Below are 22,320 nucleotides of genomic sequence, written 5' to 3'. Positions count from 1 at the left end.
TGAGGCAAACTGACATTTCTTCCCCATTTAACATGGAGAAAACTGAGACCCAGAGAGGTTAAGTGACTAATATTAATTAGAGAAGCAGAGTGGCTCAGTGGAAAGAGCCCGGGCTTGGGAGTCAGAGGTCGTGAGTTCAAATCCCGGCTCCGCCAATTGTCAGCTGTGTGACTTTGGGCAAGTCACTTAACTTCTCTGTGCCTCAGTTACCTCATCTGTAAAATGGGGATGAAGACTGTGAGCCCCCCGTGGGACAACCTGATTACCTTGTAACCTCCCCAGCGCTTAGAACAGTGCTTGGCACATAGTAAGCGCTTAACAAATGCCATCATCATCATCATTATTATTATTAATATTAATTAGAGAAGCAGAGTGGCTCAGTGGAAAGAGCCCGGGCTTGGGAGTCAGAGGACGTGGGTTCCAGTCCCGGCTTTGCCGCTTGGCTGCTGCGGGACCGTGTAACTTCTCTGGGCCTCAGTTCCCTCATCTGTAAAATGGGGATTAAGACTGTGAGCCCCACGTGGAACAACCCTGATTACCTTCTATCGACCCCAGCGCTTAGAACGGTGCTTGCCACATAGTAAGTTCATTCATTCAATCGTATTTATTGAGCGCTGTGTGCAGAGCACTGTACTAAGCGCTTGGGAAGTCCAAGTTGGCAACATATAGAGACGGTCCCTACCCAACAGCGGGCTCACAGTCTAGAAGGGGGAGACAGAGAACAAAACAAAACATGTTAACAGAATAAAATAAATAGAATAAATATGTACAAGTGCTTCACAAGTACCATAATTATTAATATTAGTAGTAATAATAATAGTAATAATAATAAAGTGCTTAGCACAGGGCTCTGCACACAGTAAGCGCTCAATAAATACAATTGAATGAATTGAATGAATAATAATAATAATTTGCTCCTTTTATTCAGCCTTCCTCGGCCACGCAAGCACTTATGTACACATCCGAAATTCATTTATTGACTACTCATTCTGACTACTGTTATCTTGTATTCACCCAAGTGCTCAGCAGGGTGCTCTGCGGGCAGTAAGTGCTCAGTAAATACAATGGCTTGATAATCGTATTTGTTTAAGCACCTCCTACAGGGCTACACACTGGGATAGATACAAGGTAATCGGGGCAGATAAAGCCCCTGTCCCACCTGAGATTCACGCACGGGTTTTACAGTCTAAAGGGAGGAAAGAACAGGTACTGAACTCCCATTTTACAGACGAGGAAACTGAGGCCCGGAGAAACTGAATGGCTTTGTCCAAGGCTCCGCGACAGGCTAGTGATGAAGCCAGAATTAGAACGTGGTCTACACACAATAAATACTACTGACCGTATTCTCCCAAGCTCTTAGTACGGTGCTCTACACCCAATAAGCACTATTTATTCATTTATTCGATCCTATTTACTGAGCGCTTACTGTGTGCAGAGCACTGTACTGAGCGCTTGGGAGAGTACAACAAGAAACAGACAAATTCTGCTTACTATTATCTTGTATTCACCCAAGTGCTCAGCGGGCAGTAAGTGTTCAGTAAATACAATGGCTTGATAATCGTATTTGTTTAAGCACCTCTTACAGGGCTACAAACTGGGATAGATACAAGGTAATCGGGGCAGATAAAGCCCCTGTCCCACCTGAGATTCACGCACGGGTTTTACAGTCTAAAGGGAGGAAAGAACAGGTACTGAACTCCCATTTTACAGACGAGGAAACTGAGGCCCAGGGAAACTGAATGGCTTTGTCCAAGGCTCCGCGACAGGCTAGTGATGAAGCCAGAATTAGAACGTGGTCTACACACAATAAATACTACTGACCGTATTCTCCCAAGCCCTTAGTACGGTGCTCTGCACCCAATCAGCACTATTTATTCATTCATTCGATCCTATTTACTGAGCGCTTACTGTGTGCAGAGCACCGTACTGAGCGCTTGGGAGAGTACAACAAGAAACAGACACATTCTGCTTACTGTTATCTTGTATTCACCCAAGTGCTCAGCGGGCAGTAAGTGCTCAGTAAATACAATGGCTTGATAATCGTATTTGTTTAAGCACCTCCTACAGGGCTACACACTGGGATAGACACAAGGTAATCGGGGCAGATAGAGCCCCCGTCCCACCTGAGATTCACACACGGGTTTCACAGTCTAAAGGGAGAAAACAGGTACTGAACTCCCATTTTACAGACGAGGAAACTGAGGCCCAGAGAAACTGAATGGCTTTGTCCAAGGCTCCGCGACAGGCTAGTGATGAAGCCAGAATTAGAACGTGGTCTACACACAATAAATACTACTGACCGTATTCTCCCAAGCGCTTAGTACGGTGCTCTGCACCCAATCAGCACTATTTATTCATTCATTCGATCCTACTTACTGAGCGCTTACTGTGTGCAGAGCACTGTACTGAGCGCTTGGGAGAGTACAACAAGAAACAGACACATTCTGCTTACTGTTATCTTGTATTCACCCAAGTGCTCAGCAGGGTGCTCTGCGGGCAGGAAGTGCTCAGTAAATACAATGGCTTGATGACAGTATTTGTTAAGCACCTCCTACAGGGCTACGCACTGGGATAGACACAAGGTAATCGGGGCAGATAAAGCCCCTGTCCCACCTGAGATTCACGCACGGGTTTCACAGTCTAAAGGGAGAAAGAACAGGTACTGAACTCCCATTTTACAGATGAGGAAACTGAGGCCCAGAGAAACTGAATGGCTTTGTCCAAGGCTCCGCGACAGGCTAGTGGTGAAGCCAGAATTAGAACGTGGTCAACACATAATAAATGCTACTGACCGTATTCTCCCAAGCGCTTAGTATGGTGCTCTACACCCAATAAGCACTATTTATTCATTTATTAGATCCTATTTACTGAGCACTTACTGTGTGCAGAGCACTGTACTGAGCGCTTGGGAGAGTACAACAAGAAACAGACAAATTCTGCTTACTATTATCTTGTATTCACCCAAGTGCTCAGCAGGGTGCTCTGCGGGCAGTAAGTGCTCAGTAAATACAATGGCTTGATAATAGTATTTGTTTAAGCACCTCCTACAGGGCTACCGCACTGGGATAGATACAAGGTAATCGGGGCAGAGAAAGCCCCTGTCCCACCTGAGATTCACGCATGGGTTTTACAGTCTAAAGGGAGGAAAGAACAGGTACTGAACTCCCATTTTACAGACGAGGAAACTGAGGCCCAGAGAAACTGAATGGCTTTGTCCAAGGCTCCGCGACAGGCTAGTGGTGAAGCCGGAATTAGAACGTGGTCAACATATAATAAATGAGCACTATTTATTCATTCATTCGACCCTATTTATTGAGCGCTTACTGTGTGCAGAGCACTGTACTGAGCGCTTGGGAGAGTACAACAAGAAACAGACACATTCCCTGCCCGCAACTCAGTAAATACGACTGATTGATTGACTGGAACAGGGAAGTGAAGAGACTGAGGCCCAGAGAAACTGAATGACTTTGTCCAAGGCTCCGCGACAGGCTAGTGGTGAAGCCAGAATTAGAACGTGGTCAACACATAATAAATGCTACTGACCGTATTCTCCCAAGCGCTTAGACTGGTGCTCTACACCCAATAAGCACTATTTATGCATTCATTCGATCCTATTTATTGAGCGCTTACTGTGTGCAGAGCACTGTACTGAGCGTTTGGGAGAGTACAACAAGAAGCAGACACATTCCCTGCCCGCAGCTCAGTAAATTCAAGGCCCTACTGAGAGCTCACCTCCTCCAGGAGGCCTTCCCAGGCTGAGCCCCCTCCTTCCTCTCCCCTTCTCCATTCCCTTCCCCACAGCACCTGTATATATGTTTGTACGGATTTATTACTCCATTTATTTATTTATTTTACTTGTACATATCTATTCTATTTATTTTATTTTGTTAATATGTTTGATTTTGTTCTCTGTCTCCCCCTTAAGTACAGTGCTCTGCACACAGTAAGTGCTCAAGAAACACGATTGATTGATTAAATACCACTGATTGATTGACTGGAACAGGGAAGCCAAGAGGGGTCGGCGTGGCCTTGGCTAAATCTGAGCCCCCAGAACCAACCTGGCCCTTCTCCTCATCCTGAGAAAGATGGCAATCAATCAATTGTATTTATTGAGCACTTACTGTGTGCAGAGCACTGTACTAAGCGCTTGGGAAGTGCAAGTTGGCAACATATAGAGACAGTCCCTACCCAACAGTGGGCTCACAGTCTAAAAGGGGGCACAGTCTGTTCCCCCCCGCCCGGCCCTTCCAAGGCGACTTCTGGACGAAGCAAGGCTCCGGCCCCCAACCCCAGGGGCCTGAACGGACGGGACTCAGTGGACGCCTCCCGCCCCGGCTGAGACCTCCAATGCCCAGACGCTCTTCCCTGCGTGTTCCACCCGGGTCCTTAAGCGACAGCTCGTCTTTTCCTGTGCCGCCTCCTGCGTCCTTCCAGGCCTCTGGGGAGGGCCTGGGGCCCGGGCTGGGGGAAGGGCAGGACTGGCAGGCCCGGGAGTGGGGGTTGCCCTTTTTCCCCCCACAGAATCTGCACCCAGGGATGGATGGCAAACAGCTCCCTGGAATTATATAATCACTGCAGCTGCTCGGAAAAAGAGCTGGGTTCAGGGTTGCCATAGCGTTGGCATATTGCTGAAAAGGAACCCAGTTCACTGTCACTCTCCCGCCCCCCGCTCTCTCCCTCCGTCTCTTCCCCCAACCCGTCGCCCGGTCCCCATCTCTCTATCACCCGCAAACCCCCATCTCCACAAACCTACGCATGGCATACATGCACGGGGGCACACGTACCCCCTGACACACACACACACACACACACACGCCTGGGCAATCCTACACATAGGCTCACATACGCACAGCCCCCATGCACACCTTCAATCGCACACACGGCCTGGGTTTCCGCTTCCGGGGAGAGGAGGTGGGCCATGGTGGGGAATGGGGTTGGGGGGTGGTGGGGGGCAGGTGGTGGTCAATCTGAGGTGGAGGGAGGGAGGGAGGGTGGTTATCCCAGAGGAGAGAGAACCCCAAGGGGCAACCTCTGGTGGTGATTAACTCTCCCCATCACTACCACCATCACCACCATTACTACTACAACTACAACTACTACCACCAGCTGTTGCTGCTGTGGTCTCCCTCTGGAGCGTCCCTCCGTTCCCTTCCCGCTGGACCGGGGTGAGACAGGAAGATTCAGGCTCCGGGCCATGTCGTCACCCCCTTCCCATCCTCCCCCCACACCCAGACACCTGCTGCTCAGCAGGGAGCGGGAGGAAGAGGATGATGATGGCATTTAATCAATCAATCAATCGTATTTATTGAGTGCTTACTGTGTGCAGAGCACTGTACTATGTGGCAACACATAGAGATGGTCCCTACCCAACAGTGGGCTCACAGTCTAGAAGCACTTACTATGTGCAAAGTCGCTGGGGAGGTTACAAGGTGATCAGGTGGTCCCACAGTGGGCTCACCATCTTAATCCCCATTTTCCAGATGAGGGAACTGAGGCCCAGAGAAGTGAAGGGACTTGCCCAGCGTCACACAGCTGACAATTGGCAGAGCCGGGGTTTGAACCTATGACCTCTGACTCCAGAGCCCGGCCTCTTTCCACTGAGGTACAGGAGAGGGTGAGGAGGGACGGGGGACCAAGGCGGCCGTCTGGTCGCTCCCGCTGACCGACCGGCTTCGGCCGCCCCCGGAGAGTGGGTGGACAGGAAAGCAGGCGGAAGGGTGAGTGCGGAGGGTGGATTTAAGGGGGAGAAGGGAGAGGCCTCAATCGGCCCGGAGGAGGAGGGCTAGGAACTGACCACAAGTGACCCCATCTGTCCCCAGCAAGAAGATGGAGTCACAGACCCAAACACCCACCCACTCTCCACACACATGTAGGCACCCTCAGGGGGGGAGGCATGGTGAAGGGTAACAAGTACTCCGCCCAATCCCCCCAGACTTCCAAACCTTCCCAGTAAAACCACCGCGATCCAGGGAGGCTGGGGCAGGGCTTTGGAGCTGGGTGGGGATACAGGGGGCTGGAGAGGGGGGGAATGGGGCAGAAAGTTTCTCTAGAGAGGAGTTCTCCGCTGACCCCTCTAGTTCCCAGGTTGAGGGTGGGGGGCGACCAGGGTGGCCACAGCGGCCTGGACATGGGAGAGACCATTCCACCGACCGCTCACACTACAAACAAACACTGCGAGAGGGAGGTGGCTGGGCCCTACCGCTTGGCCCTGGAGCCCCCCCACCCCAGGACACCCCCTTAGGGTGGCATGAAGGGAGTGTGTACGCGTAGATGCGTGTGTGCGCGCGGGTGTCTGTGGATGGGGATACGTGTGCGAGGGTTCAGTGATGATGATGGGGTTTGTTAAGCGTTTACTATGTGCCAAGCACTGTTCTAAGGGATGAAGGGTGTGTGTGTGTGTGTGTGTGTGTGTGTGTGTGTGTGTGTAAAAAAGCATCTGACGGTGATCGTCTGGGCGAGTGTGTGTGTCTGGGTGAGTGTGTGTGCCTGGGTGAGTGAGTATGTCTGGACCAGTGAGTGTGTCTGGGCGAGTGAGTGCGTCTGGGCGAGTGTGTGTGTACGAGCGAGTGTGGCGAGTGTGTGCGTGTCTGGGGGCGCTTGTGTGAATGCGTGTGTGTTTGTGGGGCCACACAGCCGCATCCCGTCCCTCGCCACCCCGTTCTCCGGAGCCATCGCCCGCTGGCCGGGGGCCACCCAGACCGAGATGCCCGCCGGCCCCTGGGCCAGGGGGTCCGGGGGGAGCCAGGGAGGGGCCCGGGGGGCGGGGGGCCATCCGAGGAGGGTCTTGGGGGGACCGGGGATGACCCGAGGAGGGTCCTGATGGGGCCAGGGTGGGTCCTGGGGGGGGGGCCGGGAATGATCCGAGGAGGATCCTGGGGGGGCCGGGGGGGGGTCTTGGGGAGACCGGAGGAGATCCGAGGGGGCCACGTCCAGGGCGGGGGTCCGGCGCGGCGCCCCTCTGTCCCCTTCTCCCTCCTTTGGGACCCCAGCCCGGATCGGGAAAGGGTCGGGGAATCCCCCTCCCCTTCATCCGGACCCCGGAGCGCGGCGACCCCCCTAAAGCCCAGCCCCATCCTGGGAAGCCCGGAGGCCCCCAGCCCCAGCCGGATGGCCGGGGGGGGATGGCGGGGGGGGGGGTCCCGCCTTACCTTGGTGATTCTCCTGGGGAGTGGGCATCCTGGCTTCCAGTCCCGGCGGGAGGAGCGGCGGGAGGAGCAGGAGCGGGAGCGGGAGCGGGAGCGGGGCGGAGACCCCCGCCGCCTTCAGCCCCGAGCCAAGCCCCGGCCTCCCCGCCCCTCCCGTCCCCGGCCTCCTCCTCCTCCTCCTCCTCCTCCTCCCCGTCCTCGTCCTCCTCCTCCTCCTCCTCCGGGGGCGGGGGCGGGCTCCGGGGCTCCGCACCGCATCCTCGGCCCACCCGGGCCTGGCCGACCCCCGACCGACCCCCGACCGACCCCCGGACCCGCCTTCTCCCCTCCTCCTCCTCCTCCTCCGGGGCCGGTCCTGGCTGGTGGGGGGGAGGGGGGCGGGGACCCGTCGGGGGGCCCCAGCCCGCCCCTGCAAAGCCACGGACGGACACACACACGAGAGAGACACACAGAGACCCGGAGAGACCCGGAGAGACCCGGAGAGACAGAGGATCCCCCTGCCCCTCCGCTCCCCTCCCCTATCCCCCTCCCGTCCCTCCGGAGGCAGAGGCGCGCTGAGCGCTTCCAGATGTGCCAAATGCGACAGAGACATTCACCCCCCACCCAGGTCCCTTCCCCTAACCCCCCAAAGCCCCTCAATCCCTTCCCCCAAAGCCCCCCAGTCCCTTCCCCCAAGAGCCCCAATCCCTTCCCCCAATATCCCCCAATCTCTTCCCCCAAAGCCCCCAGTCCCTTCTCCCAAAGCCCCCCAATCTCTTCCCCCAAAGCCCCCAATCCCTTCCCCCAAAGCCCCCCATCCCTTCCCCCGAGAGTCCCCAATCCCTTCCCCCAAAGTCCTGCAATCCCTTACCCCCAAAACCCCCATCCCTTCCCCCAAAGCCCCCCAATCTCTTTTCCCAAAGCCCCCAATCACTTCCCCCAATCCCTTCCCCCAAAGCCCCGAATCCCTTCCCCCCAGAGTCCCCCAATCCCTTCTCCCCAGAGCACCCCAATCCCTTCCCCCAAGAGCCCCCCAATCCCTTCCCCCAAAGTCGTGCAATCCCTTACCTCCCAAACCCCCCATCCCTTCCTCCAAAGCCCCCAATCCCTTCCCCCAAAGCCCCCAATCACTTCCCCCAAAGCCCCCAATCCCTTCCCCCCAGAGTCCCCCAATCCCTTCTCCCCAGAGCACCCCAATCCCTTCCCCCAAGAGCCCCCCAATCCCCTCCCCCAAAGTCCTGCAATCCCTTCCCCCAAAAAACCCCTATCCCTTGCCCCAAAGTTCTAATCCCTTCCCCCAAAAAAACCCCATCCCTTGTCCCAAAGTTCCAATCCCTTCCCCCAAAGTCCCCAATCCATTCTCCAAAGCCCCAATCCATTCCCCAAAGCCCCCCAATTCATTCCCCAAAGCCCCCCATTCCTTGCCCCAAAGCCCCCCAATCACTTCCCCTGAAGTCCTCCAATCCCGTCCCCAAACGCCCCCACCAATTCCCCAATCCCACCCCCCCACCCCCCCGGGACTGTCTGTATCTGGTGCCTAATTGTACTTTCCAAGTGCTCAATACAGTGCTCTACACACAGTAAGTGCTCAATAAATACGCTTGAATGAATGAATGAACAAAACAATTAGACGGGCATCAGTAGCATCAAAAATAGATAAATAGAATTATAGCTATATACACATTTGAAACCCGACATGCCTAACAGCTCCTTCCACACTTAAAACCACCGGCCTACACCCCTGAAAAATCCCATCTCTGAGATTTTCTTTGGATATATAGCAGAATGCTACTAAAACCGCTTCTGCTACTATTGCTAGTACTAATACTGCTGTTACTACTAATAATAATGGTATTTGTTAAGCCCTTGCTATGTGCCAAGCACTGTTCTAAGCTCTGGGGTAGACAGAAGGTCGTCAGGTTGTGGGGCTCACAGTCTTCATCCCCATTTTACAGATGAGGTGACTGAGGCAACAGAGCAAGGCTTGGAGATCCAATCTCATTTAGACGGGGAGCCTCATGTGGGACGGGGATCGGGTCCGCCCTGATTCTCTTGCAGCTTCCCCAGGGGTTCAGCACAGCGCTTGGATTGCAGTAAGCTCCTGAAAAATATCGCCGTTCTTATGGAACAGGAACTAGTCCCCTTAGAAGCACCCGAGAAGTGGAAATTTGGACTGAAGAAGTTGGGGAAGGGAGTGATGATAAGGTAAGAATAATACCTTAAATGCATCAGCGCTTAGAACAGTGCCTTGCACATAGTAAGCGCTTAATAAATGCCATCATTATTATAAGGCCCTCTTACCGACAACCTCACTCTCTCCTCACGCCATCCCTTGTGAGTGGGAAGAGGCAAGCATTACTCTCCCAGCGTGGCTCATGGAAAAAGCACCGGCTTGGGAGCCAGAGGTCATGGGTTCTAATCCTGCCTCCGCCGTTTGTCAGCTGTGTGACTTTGGGCAAGTCACTTAAGTTCTCTGGGCCTCAGTTACCTCATCTGGAAAACGGGGATTAAGACTGTGAGCCCTTCGTGGGACAACCTGATCACCTTATAATAATAATAATAATAATAATAATTGGCATTTGTTAAGCGCTTACTATGTGCAAAGCACTGTTCTAAGCGCTGGGGAGGATACAGGGTGATCAGGTTGTCCCCCGTGGGGCTCACAGTCTTAATCCCCATTTTACAGATGAGGGAACCGAGGCCCAGAGAAGTGAAGTGATTTGCCCAAGATCACACAGCAGACATGTGGTGGAGTCGGGATTCTAACCCATGACCTCTGACTCCAAAGCCCGTGCTCTTTCCACTGAGCCACGCTGCTTCTCTATACTTTATATCTCCCCCAGTGTTTAGAACAGTGCTTTACACATAGTAAGCACTTAACAAATGCCATTATTATTATTATTATCATTAAAGATGAGGAAATTGAGGCCCAAAGAGGTGAAGCGACTGTGGACACAGAAAGACACGCACACACAAACACAAGTCAGATATAGAGAAGCAACGTGACCTAGTGGATGGATCCCAGGCCCGGGAGTCACAAGGACCTGGGTTCTAATTCATCCATTCAATTGTATTTATTGAGCGCCTACTGTGTGCAGAGCACTGTACTAAGCGCTTGGGAAGTACAAGTTGGCAACATATAGAGACGTTCTGATACTGGCTGGGTGACCTTGGGCAAGTCACTTCTCTGAGCCTCAATTCCCTCACCTGTCAAATGGGGATTAATACCGCGAGCCCCGTATGGGACAGGAACGGTGTCCAACCCGATTATCTCGTATTTACCCCAGAACTTTCATTCATTAAGTCAGTCGTATTTATTGAGCGCTTACTGTGTGCAGAGCACTGGACTAAGCGTGGAAAGTCCAAGTCGGCAACATAGAGAGACGGTCCCTACGCAACAACGGGCTCACAGCCTAGAAGGGGGAGATGGACAACAAAACAAAACGCGTAGACAGGTGTGTTAGAACGGTGCGTGGCATATGGTAAGCACTTAACAAAATGCCATCATTATTACTATCATCATCACCCTGCCAAGCGCTTAGTACAGCGCTTTGCACACAGTAAGTGCTCAATAAATGCGACAATGAATTGAATGAATGCCCCAGCCATAGCAGCATGGCCTAGTGGCTAGATCCCGGGGCCTGGGAATCAGAGGACCTGAGTTCTAATCCCAGTTCTGCCACTTTCCCACCGAGTAACCTTGGGCAAGTCACTTCACTTCTCTCTGCCTCAGTTCCCTCATCTGCATAATGGGGATTAAAGCTGTGAGCCCCATGTGGGACCTGGGCTGCGTCCAACCTGATTAGCTTGTGTCTCTAGGCTGTAAAAACTCATTTTGGGCAGGAATTTGTCCACTAATTCTGTGGTACTGTCCTCTCCCGAGGGCTTGGTACAGTGCCCTGCACATAGTGAGCGCTCAATAGATAGCAGCGATTGATGGATTGATTGAAGCTGTGTTAAAAGCCCTCAATCCCACCCCACTCCACCCAGCTTCTGCTCAGGCAGAATGTGGCCAGGATTAGTTATAGCTTGATAACGGAGCCCAACACCAAGGACACAATCACACCAATTAAGTCCGGGAGGAATTTGACAATCCTACATGCACATGTGCAGAAGATTAAAATTCTCCACATGCTTCCCGAGCCGCCAATTCTCTCCTCCTCTCCCCGCCCCGGATAGGGGTTGAAAAGGAAGACAAGATGAATGGATGGCGGTGAATCCATCTTGGAACACCTTCCGGCAAGGGTGCCGAGGCCGGATTTTCCCCCTGCTCCCAGAGAAGCGGTGTGGCCTAACGGTTAGAGAGCAGAGCTGGGGGTTAGAAGGGCTGATCCCGGCTCCGCCACTCGTCTGCTGTGGCGTCTCGGGCAAGTTGCTTCACTTCTCTGGGCCTCGGTTCCCTAATCTGGAAAATGGGGATTAAGACCGTGAGCCCCATGTGGGACAGGGACTGCGTCCAACCTGATTACCTCGCATCTACCCCAGCGTGTAGTACATCATCATCAATCATATTTATTGAGCGCTTACTGTGTGCAGAGCACTGTACTAAGCGCTTGGGAAGTACAAGTTGGCAACATATAGTGCCAACAGTACAGTGCCTAGTAAGCTTCTTTGGGGCTGCCAACTCACAGGGAGGGGATGCTGACAGGCTACAACCGGGGCAGATCCTTTTCCTGTTCCCTTTGGCACAAGAGACTGAGCCCCCTCCTTCCTCTCCCCCTCCTCCCCCTCTCCATCCCCCCCGCCTTGCCTCCTTCCCTTCCCCACAGCACCTGTATATATGGATATATGTTTTTACGTATTTATTACTCTATTTTACTTGTACATATTCTATTTATCTTATTTTGTTAATACGTTTTGTTTTGTTCTCTGTCTCCCCCTTCTAGACTGCGAGCCCACGGTTGGGTAGGGACCGTCTCTAGATGTTGCCAACTTGGACTTCCCAAGTGTTTAGTACGGTGCTCTGCACACAGTAAGCGCTCAATAAATACGATTGAATGAATTGAATGAATGAATGAAAAGGGAGCCAGGTGTCCTGCTGCAGGCGGGTGGTCTGGATTTCAAAAGTTTGTCCTGACACTTGAGACCAAGGTGGGACTAAGGGAGGCCCAGAATGGGAGGAGGAAAGGAGTAATGAGACCAGTCAGTTTACTCCTCTTCCTCACTATATCCCCCTCCTCCTCTTTCTCGTTTTCTTCCTCTCCTCACTTTCCTCCTCCTCCATTTTCCTTCTCCTCCTCTCTCTCTACTTCCCCTTCGTTTCCACCCTGGAAACCTCCGTGGGTGAGACCAGACCCTGGACAATACTCCTGGAACAGATGTAAACTGGGAGGAAAGTGTCTGTAATTGATTCTGAGAAAGGGAGCCTGAGGCTCCCGGGGCCAGGATCCAAGGCCTGAGGAAGATGGATTGGGGCCTGGTCTGAGATGAAGACCCTCCATCCTTCCAAGAATCCCGTGATCCAGGACGCTTCATCGTGGGCTGACCAGAGTCCCCCAAGTCAGGGAGTCTATTTGGAGAGTTGGGCCTTCGCTTGGCACCCCGAGAATCCCTTTCCCTGCAGGGACCACCCTCCCCAGGGAAGCAGTGTGGCTTAGTGGACAAAGCACAGGCCAGAAGAACCCGGGTTGTAATCCCGGCTCCGTCACTTGTCTGCTGTGTGACTTTGGGCAACTCACTTCACTTCTCTGGGCCCCAGCTTCCTGATCTGGAAAATGGGAATTAAGACTCTGAGCCTCACGTGGGACAGGGACTGTGCTTATCTGATTTGCGTGTATCTTTCTCCCCCCCTCCCCCCACCTACAACCCCAGCTCTTAGTACAGTGCCTGGCACATAGTAAGCGCTTAACAAATATCACAGTTATTAGGAAGCCCCAGAAGGAGATCATGAGTCTCCCCAGCTCTCTCTCTCTCCCCCTTCCCTCCTGCTGCATAGACAAATTCAGGCATCTGGTGTCAGAAAGCCACTCACCCTAGGGGACAGCGAGCAGGCCTGGGAGACAGGATGCCTGGGGCCTAGTCCCCTCTGACTTCAGGCAGGTGTGACCTCGGACAAGTCACTTGGCTTCTCTGGGCCTCGGTTTCCTCATCTTTAAAATGGGGGCAGGAGGATAGAATGAGCTAAGTGATGTGGACACCCTCTATAAACTCAAAGTGCTGTTATAATTGGCTGGGACTCCCCCTCTAGCTCATTATGGGCTGGGAACTTGTCCTTAATTCTGTTGTAGTGCACTCTCCCAAGTGCTTAGTACAGTGCCTGGCACATAGTAAGCACTTAATAATAATAACTGTGGAATTTGTTAAGCGCTTACTATGTGCCAGGCATTGTTCTAAGCGCTGGGGTGGATACAAGCAGATTGGGTTGGACGCAGTCCCTATACTTCGTGGGGCCCACAGTCTCAACCCGTTTTTCAGATGAGGGAACTGAGGCCCAGAGAAGTGAAGTGATTTGCCCAAAGTCACACAGCAGACTAGTGGTAGAGCCACAATTAAAACCCATGACCTTCTGACGCCCAGGTTGTGCCCTGGCCACTGCACATGCTGCTTAATAAACACCGTTAATTGATTCATTGATTAAAGGGGTCTAATTGAAGCAGCATGGCTCAGTGGAATGAGCGTGGGCTTTGGAGTCAGAGGTCATGGGTTCAAATCCCAGCTCCACCAATTGGCAGCTGTGTGACCTTGGGCAAGTCACTTAACTTCTCTGGGCCTCAGTTCCCTCATCTGCAAAATGAGGATTAAGACTGTGAGCCCTCTGTGGGACAACCTGATCACCTTGTAACCTCCCCGGCACTTAGAACAGTGCTTTGCACATAGTAAGCACTTAATAAATGCCATCAAAAAAAGGAGTGGGCTATGGGGAAGCCCCTCCCGCAATTCCACAGTTCATTGCTTCCAACCTACGTGGAGCCTGGGAGGGGGTGGCCCGGTACTGAATCCCCATTTTACAGATGAGGAAACAAACACTGAGAACTTCAGGGGCTTGCCCAAGGTCACCCAGCAGGCAAGTGGCAGAGCCAGGATTAGAACCCAGCTCTCAGGCCCACGCTCTTTCCACTAGGAGGGAAGTTTGACAGGCAGAACCCGGGAAAACACCTGACTTTCCCTCAAAACGCCCAATTCCCGCTCTCCCTCCATACCCACCTCAACTCCGGTTCCAAGTTCCAGATTTCTGCAGTGCTGACCAGAGTTGCAAAGAGTTGTAGCCAGCATCTAAGGCTGAAGGCTTCCCATAACTCAGAGGCTGGGACAATATCTCTTGAATACATTAAAAGCAGCTATAACATAAAGATAATTTATTCCCAGGATCAGCAAGCCAAGGGGCTAAGTAGACCATTGAAAGGCTAAGCACTCCATTAATAGGAGCCTTAAAAAGAAGAAGCAGGGGAGAAGAACAGTCTATGAGTGAGAACGAGAGGGAGAGAATGAAGGGGGGAGAGAGAGAATGAAGGGGAGAGAGAGAATGGGGAGAGAGAATGAAGGGGGAGAGAGAGAATGGAGAGAGAGAATGAAGGGGGAGAGAGAATGAAGGGGGAGAGGGAGAATAAAGAGGGGGGAATGAAGGGGGAGAGAGAATGAAGGGGGAGAGGGAGAATAAAGAGGGGGGAATAAAGGGGAGAGAAAATGAAGAGGAAGAGAGAGAATGAAGGGGGAGAGGGAGAATGAAGAGGGGGGGGAATAAAGGGGAGAGAAAATGAAGAGGAAGAGAGAGAATGAAAGGGAGAAAGAATGAAGGGGGAGAGGGAGAATAAAGGGGGGGAATAAAGGGGAGAGAAAATAAAGAGGAAGAGAGAGAATGAAGGGGGAGAGGGAGAATGAAGGGGGGAATAAAGGGGAGAGAAAATGAAGAGGAAGAGAGAGAATGAAAGGGAGAAAGAATGAAGGGAGAGAGGGAGAATGAAGAGAGGGGGGTGAATAAGGGAGAGAGAAAATGAAGAGGAAGAGAGAAAATGAAGGAGGGAGAGAGAATGAAGAGTGAAAGAGAATGAAGAGGGGAGAGAAAGTGGGGAGACAGGATAAGGGGGAGAGAGAATGAGGGAGAGAGGATGAGAGAGATGGAGAGAAAGAAAGAGGAGAACGAGGGAGAGAGACAGGAGAAGAGAGAAAAGAAGAAAGAATGAGAGAGAACAAGAGATTGAGATAGAACGAGAGAGAATGAGACAAAATTAGAGAGAGAATGAGAGAGAGCTAGAACTAAAGGGAAGCTGAGCTCCCTACGAACAATTCACTTGGAAACAATTATGTGGCTAAAATTAATACGGACCCCAAAATGAGAATCTCTCCTCTCAATCAGTGGCATTTATTCGGTGCTAACTTTGGGCAGAGAATTGTGCTAAACCCTTGGGACAGTATAGTACAACAGAGGTAGGGGACATGTTCCCCGCCTTAATCCGTAAATCACTGAGTGATGCCATCAAAGTCATCATCAGTTCACAAACACCTTGTCTGCTGTACAGCCTCGGGTAAGTCTTCGGACCTCAGTGTGAAATTAGGAATTAAAACTGTGAGCCCCATGTGGGACATGGACTGTGTCCAACCTGATTGTACACAGTAAGCGCCTAACAAATACCGTAAAAAATGGTCAAGATCCGAGGCCTGCTAGAGCGAAAAGAAGAGCAATGCTGAGGATTGGCAGGTGTGAGACCGAGTCATCAGCTGTGTGACCTAGGGTAAGTCACATAGCTTCTCTGGACCTCAGCTCCCTCATCTGTAAAATGGGGATTCAATATCTGTTCTCTCTCCCCCTTAGATTTTGGGGGCCAGATAGTTCAGGGACTGTGTCTGTCCTGATTATCTTGTACCTAATAATAATAATAATGGCATTTATTAAACGCTTACTATGTGCCAAGCACTATTCTAAGCACTGGGGATTGCAAGGTGATCAGGTTGTCCCATGGGGGGGGGGGGGTGCTCACAGTCTTAATCCCCATTTTACAGTTGAGGTAACTGAGGCCCAGAGAAGTTAAGTGACTTGCCCAAAGTCACACAGCTGACAAGTGGCAGAGCAGGAATTTGAACCCACGACCTCTGACTCCAAAGCCCGGGCTCTTTCCACTGAGCCATGCTGCTTCTAGGTGCTTGGCACATAGTATACGCTAAGCTAATACCTTTATATTAAGAAGCGTAGCCTAGTGGAAAGAGCCTGGGCACTGGGGGACCTGGGTTCTAATTTTGACTCTGCCAATTGCTTGCTGTATGACCTTGGGCAACTCACTTCACTTCTCTGTGCTTCTGTTTCCTCAACTGTAAAAATCAATCCATCTTATTGTACTGAGCACTTACTGTGTGCAGAACACTGTTCGACACAGAATTAGCAGACACCTTCCCTGCCCACAGTCTAAGGGGGCAGGGAAGACTAAGCTCTTACTATGTGCCAGACACTGTTGGGTAGGGACTGTCTCCACATGTTGCCAACTTGTACTTCCCAAGCGCTTAGTACAGTGCTCTGCACACAGTAAGCGCTCAATAAATACGATTGATTGATATAAGTTTATCAGGATGGACCCAATCCCTGTCCCACATGGGGGTCACAGAGGTTACCCCCCTCCCCAGTCCTATGGATAACTGATTTTCCTCATCTCAATCCTCCCCGCTCGCTGCGGGCAGGGAACATATCTACCGATCCTGATATTATCCTCTCCCAAGCGCTTAGCACAGCACCCTGCACACAGTAAGCACTCAAATAAATACCAAGGTCTATGCTCAATCCCGAAGGCAAAGCCCTAGGGCATGTCAAGCAATGATATTTTATTTTGTTAATATGTTTTGTTTTGTTGTCTGTGTCCCCCTTCTAGACCATGAGCCCGCTGTTGGGTAGGGACCGTCTCTATGTGTTGCCAACTTGTACTTCCCAAGCGCTTAGTCCAGTGCTCTGCACACAGTAAGCGCTCAATAAATACGATTGAATGAATGAAATCATATATATTGAGCACTTACTACGTACCGAGCACTATACTAAACACTTGGAAAGCATGCAATACAACAGAATTAGCAGACACATTCCCTGCCCAGAACGAGCTTACAGTCCAGAGTTACTTACTCACTGGGACAAAATGGGCTTTGGTCAGATTCCAAGACCCACCAGGATCTTTCTCATTCTCCCGGCCCGTGAATCCCAGCTTGAGCTGGGAAAATCCAGCTGTTCTATTTTTGCCTTCTAATACTTCATTAGCGGCAATGAGGAGCTGCTGGATCTTCTCTGAAACAGTGTCACCGAAGCCCAAGGAAGACTAAAATCCTGGCCATTCTGCCAACTGTGGGCAGAGCAAACAGCAGGAGAAACATGTTTTTATCTGGAGAAGCACCAGACAGAACTCAGAAACACTCAGAGAAACAGATTTGTTGAGCAAATTGGGCCTTTTTTCACCTAGTGGTGACTTTTCTGTGTCTCATCTTAAAGCCAAAGACTCTTTTTTTTTTTTTTTAATGGTATTTGTTAAGTGTTTACTATGTGCCAGGCATTATACTAGCTGGGATGGCACAAGCTAATCAGGTTGGACACAGTTCATGTCCCACATGGGGCTCACAGTCTCAATCCCCGTTTTACAGATGAGGGAACTGAGGCCCAGAGAAGCAAAGTGACTTGCCCAAAGTCACACAGCGGACGAGAAACAGAGCCGCGTCCTTCTGATTCCCAGGCCCCTGCTCTAATCCACTAGGCCACGTTGCTTAAATTTGCTGTGGGCAGAGAAGGTGTCTACTAACTTTGTTATATCGTAATCTCCCAAGGGCTTAGTACAGTGTTCTGCACACAGTAAAACCTCAATACATACAATCGATTGATTGATTTAGATGAAAAAGGACCCTTAAGGGATTTGGGGGCTTTCTGCCGATTTCTGAACCCACCTGGCCCAGAAGCCTTCTGATCGGCGGGGGGGGGGGCAGAAAAGACTTTGAGGAGTGGATTTTGCATTTAAATAGTTTAATCCTTGAAGTCAAAGTTATTCATTTTATAAAACCCGCAGTGACTCCTCTGATTCTCAGGGAAGGGCAACACAAGCATTCTAGTGTTTACACCAGCTAGTCTTCTGAGAAAAGACAGTGCAAAGTGGATCAGGGCAAAACGAATGCAGTTTAACATCAGAAAGGCGGGGTTACATTCTAGGACTTTCACCCACTCTCTTCTTCCTCTACACCCCAGTTGGCACTCTTAAATAAATAAAAATAAATTTGGTCTTTGTTAAGCGCTTACTATGTGCAAAGCACTGTTCTAAGCGCCGGGGAGGATACAGGGTGATGAGGTTGTCCCCCGGGGGGCTCACAGTCTTAATCCCCATTTTACAGATGAGGTAACTGAGGCCCAGAGACATTAAGTGGCTTGTCCAAAGTCACACAGCTGACAAGTGGTGGAGTGGGGATTTGAACTCATGACCTCTGACTCCCAAACCCGTGCTCTTTCCACTAAACCATGCTACCTCTCATTCATTCATTCAATCATACTTATGGAGAGCTTATTGTGTGCCGAGCATTGTACTAAGCGCTTGGGACAGGACAATATAACAATAAACAGACGCATTCCCTGCTCACAACGAGCTCACAGTCTAGAGAGAGAGGAGCTTAACAGTTTCCACCTGACTTACTCACCTATTCTCATTTCTCTCACCACTGACCTCTCATTCACACCCTCCTTCTCCACCTGGCTCTCCCTCAGAGTAAAGAGTAGAATATTTTGTTTTAATGATATTTATTAGGCACTTACTACGTGCCAGGCACTGTTCTAAGCGCTGGGGTAGCCACGAGCTAATCAGGTTGGACACCGTCTCTGTCCCACATGGGGCTCCCAAATTTAACAAGCTCACTCATGCATAAATTTGGCCACGCAAGTGTCAGCCTCAGGCGATTTGCTGGGCTTTTTTAATGGCATTTATTAAGTGCTTGCTATGTGCAAAGCACTGTTCTAAGCGCTGGGAAGGTTACATTCATTCATTCAATTGTATTTATTGAGCGCTTACTGTGTGCAGAGCACTGTACTAAGCGCTTGGGAAGTACAAGTTGAAAACATATAGAGATAATCCCTGTTCATGGTGATCAGGTTGTCCCACGTGGGGCTCACGGTCTCAACCCCCATTTTCCAGATGAGGGAACTGAGGCCCAGCGAAGTGAAGCGACTTGCCCAAAGTCACACAGCTGACAAGTGGCGGAGCCAGGATTTGAACCCTCGACCTCTGACTCCAAAGCCCGGGCTCTTTCCACCGAGCGACGCCGCTTCTCGATGTTGCCAATGTTTGAACGACTTATTGGCCTGTTTGGAGGGAGGGGGCTGGACCCCTTGATTTATGGGTTTGTCAAGCCTTTGATATTCATTCATTCAATCCTATTTATCATCGAGCACTTACTATGTGCCAAGCACTGTACTAAGAGCTTGGAAAGTATAATTCAGAAATAAACAGAGACAATCCCTGCTCACACTGGCCCCCATAAGAAAAGCTGCTTAAGAGAAGCAGTGTGGCTCAATGGAAAGAGCCCGGGTTTAGGAGTCAGAGGTCGTGGGTTCTAATCCCTGCTCCACCACCTGTCAGCTGTGTGACTTTGGGTGAGTCATTTCACTTCTCTGTACCTCAATTCCCTCATCTGTAAAATGGGGATGAAGACTGTGAGCCCCACGGGGGAAAACCTGATTACCTTGTATCCCCCCGTGCTTAGAACTGTGCTTGGCATACAGGAAGCGCTTAACAAATGCCATTATTATTATTACTTCACTGGGCCTCAATTACCTCATCTGGAAAATGGGGATGGACACTGTGAGGTCCACATGGGAGAGAGATTGGCTCTAACTTGATTTGCTTGTCTCCACCCCAGCGCTTAGTACAGTGCCTGGCACATAGTAAGCGCTTCACAAATACCATTATTACTATTCCTTCACTGGGCCTCAATTACCTCATCTGGAAAATGGGGATGGACACTGTGAGGCCCACATGGGAGACTGGGTCCAACTTGATTTGCTTGTCCCCACCCCAGCGCTTAGTACAGTGCCTGGCACATAGTAAGCGCTTCACAAATACCATTATTATTATTACTTCACTGGGCCTCAGTGACCTCATCTGGAAAATGGGGATGGACACTGTGAGGCCCACATAGGAGACTGGGTCCAACTTGATTTGCTTGTCCCCACCCCAGCGTTTAGTACAGTGCCTGGCACATAGTAAGCGCTTCACAAATACCATTATTATTACTTCACTGGGCCTCAGTGACCTCATCTGGAAAATGGGGATGGACACTGTGAGGCCCACATGGGAGAGAGATTGGGTCCAACTTGATTTGCTTGTCTCCACCCCAGCGCTGAGTACAGCGCCTGGCACATAGTAAGCGCTTCACAAATACCATTATTATTATTACTTCACTAGGCCTCAGTGACCTCATCTGGAAAATGGGGATGGAGACTGCGAGGCCCACATGGGAGACTGGGTCCAACTTGATTTGCTTGACCCCACCCCAGCGCTTAGTACAGTGCCTGGCACATAGTAAGCGCTTAACAAATACCATTATTATTAGTTACCTCATCTATAATATGGGGTTTAAAAGTGTGAGCCCCACTTGGGACAATCTGATACCCTTGTATCTATCCCAGTGCTCAGAACAGTGTTTGGCACATAGTAAGCGCTTAACAAATACCATAACAATAATAATACTATTATTAATACTATTCTCCGCTCCCCAGAGACAACTGGGGAGAAGAGAAGCAGTGTGGCTCAGTGGAAACAGCCCGGGCTTTGGAGTCAGGGGTCATGGGTTCGAATCCCAGCTCCGCCAATTGTCAGCTGTGTGACTTTGGGCAAGTCACTTCACTTCAGAGAAGCAGCGTGGCTCAGTGGAAAGAGCCCGGGCTTTGGAGTCTGAGGTCATGGGTTCAAATCCCATCTCCACCAACTGTCGGCTTTGTGACTTTGGGCAAGTCACTTCACTTCTCTGGGCCTCAGTTACCTCATCTGTAAAATGGGGATTAAGACTGTGAGCCCTACGTGGGACAACGCGATCGCCTTGTATCCTCCCCAGCGCTTAGAACAGTGCTTCGCACATTGTAAGCGCTTAACAAATTCCATCATCATCATCATGGGAGGAGCAGCGTGGCTCAGTGGAAAGAGCCCGGGCTTTGGAGTCTGAGGTCATGGGTTCAAATCCCTTCTCTGCCAACTGTCCGCTGTGTGACTTTGGGCAAGTCACTTCACTTCTCTGTGTCTCAGTTACCTCATCTGTGAAATGGGGATTGACTGTGAGCCCTACGTGGGACAACGCGATCGCCTATCCTCCCCAGCGCTTAGAACAGTGCTTCGCACATAGTAAGCGCTTAACAAATACCATCATCATCATCATGGGAGGAGCAGCGTGGCTTAGTGGGAAGAGCACGGGCTTTGGAGTCAGAGGTCCTGGGTTCGAATCCCAACTCCACCGCGTGTCTGCTGTGTGACCTTGGACAAGTCACAACTTCTCTGAGCCTCAGTTCCCTCATCTGTAAAATGGGGGTGAAGACTGTGAGCCCCACGTGGGACGACTTGATCACCTTGTAACCCCCCCAGCACTTAGAACAGTGCTCTGCACATAGTAAGCGCTTAAAAAATGCCATTATTATTATTATTCATTATCATTCTCTGGGCCTCAGTTCCCTCATCATAGAGAAGCAGCATGGCTCAGTGGAAAGAGCCCGGGCTTTGGAGTCAGAGGTCATGGGTTCGAATCCCAGCTCCACCACATGTCTGCTGTGTGACCTTGGGCAAGTCACTTCACTTCTCTGAGCCTCAGTTCCCTCATCTGTAAAATGAGGATTGACTGTGAGCCCCAGGTGGGGCAACCTGATCATGTTGTATTCCCCCCGGGCGCTTAGAACAGTGCTTTGCACATAGTAAGCGCTTAATAAATGCCACTATTATTATTATTATTATTATCTGTAAGATAGGGATGAAGACTGTGAGCCCCCCGTGGGACAACCTGATCACCCTGTAACCTCCCCAGCGCTTAGAACAGTGATTTGCACGTAGTAAGCGCTTAATAAATGTCAGCATCATCATTATTACTAACTGAGGGGAAGGCCCAAACGGCGCCATTTTATAGAGGCGGGGCTGCTCCGCCCTCCTCGTTGCCCCTAGCAACGGCGCGGGGGCGGACGAGAGGACGCCGGCTCGGCGATCGACTGACGCTGTCTGCGGCGGCGCCTTTGAAGTCGGGGCCGCGCAGGCGCGCAGACAGGGGGGTGGCGCGCTCG

General features: G+C 51.1%; 1 protein-coding gene across 9 annotated transcripts in view; it reads right to left on the bottom strand.

Annotated features, from left to right (window-relative positions):
• The window catches only part of CACNA1C (calcium voltage-gated channel subunit alpha1 C), a 202,677-nt gene extending 195,469 nt beyond the window's left edge, over nucleotides 1-7,208 (bottom strand). For all 9 annotated transcript variants that reach the window (XM_038767787.1, XM_038767784.1, XM_038767785.1 and 6 more), the window contains exon 1: nucleotides 7,149-7,208. In XM_038767787.1, coding sequence (XP_038623715.1) covers nucleotides 7,149-7,176 — 28 coding nt within the window. In that variant the 5' untranslated portion in view covers nucleotides 7,177-7,208. The remainder of the gene's footprint in view (nucleotides 1-7,148) is intronic.
• Between the last annotated feature and the right edge of the window lie 15,112 nt (nucleotides 7,209-22,320).

The sequence above is a fragment of the Tachyglossus aculeatus genome, chromosome 27 (assembly GCF_015852505.1).
Source record: "Tachyglossus aculeatus isolate mTacAcu1 chromosome 27, mTacAcu1.pri, whole genome shotgun sequence".
Classification (NCBI taxonomy): Eukaryota; Metazoa; Chordata; class Mammalia; order Monotremata; family Tachyglossidae; genus Tachyglossus; species Tachyglossus aculeatus.
The sequence above is the reverse complement of the archived record's forward strand: the minus strand, read 5'-3'. Positions and strand labels throughout refer to the sequence as shown.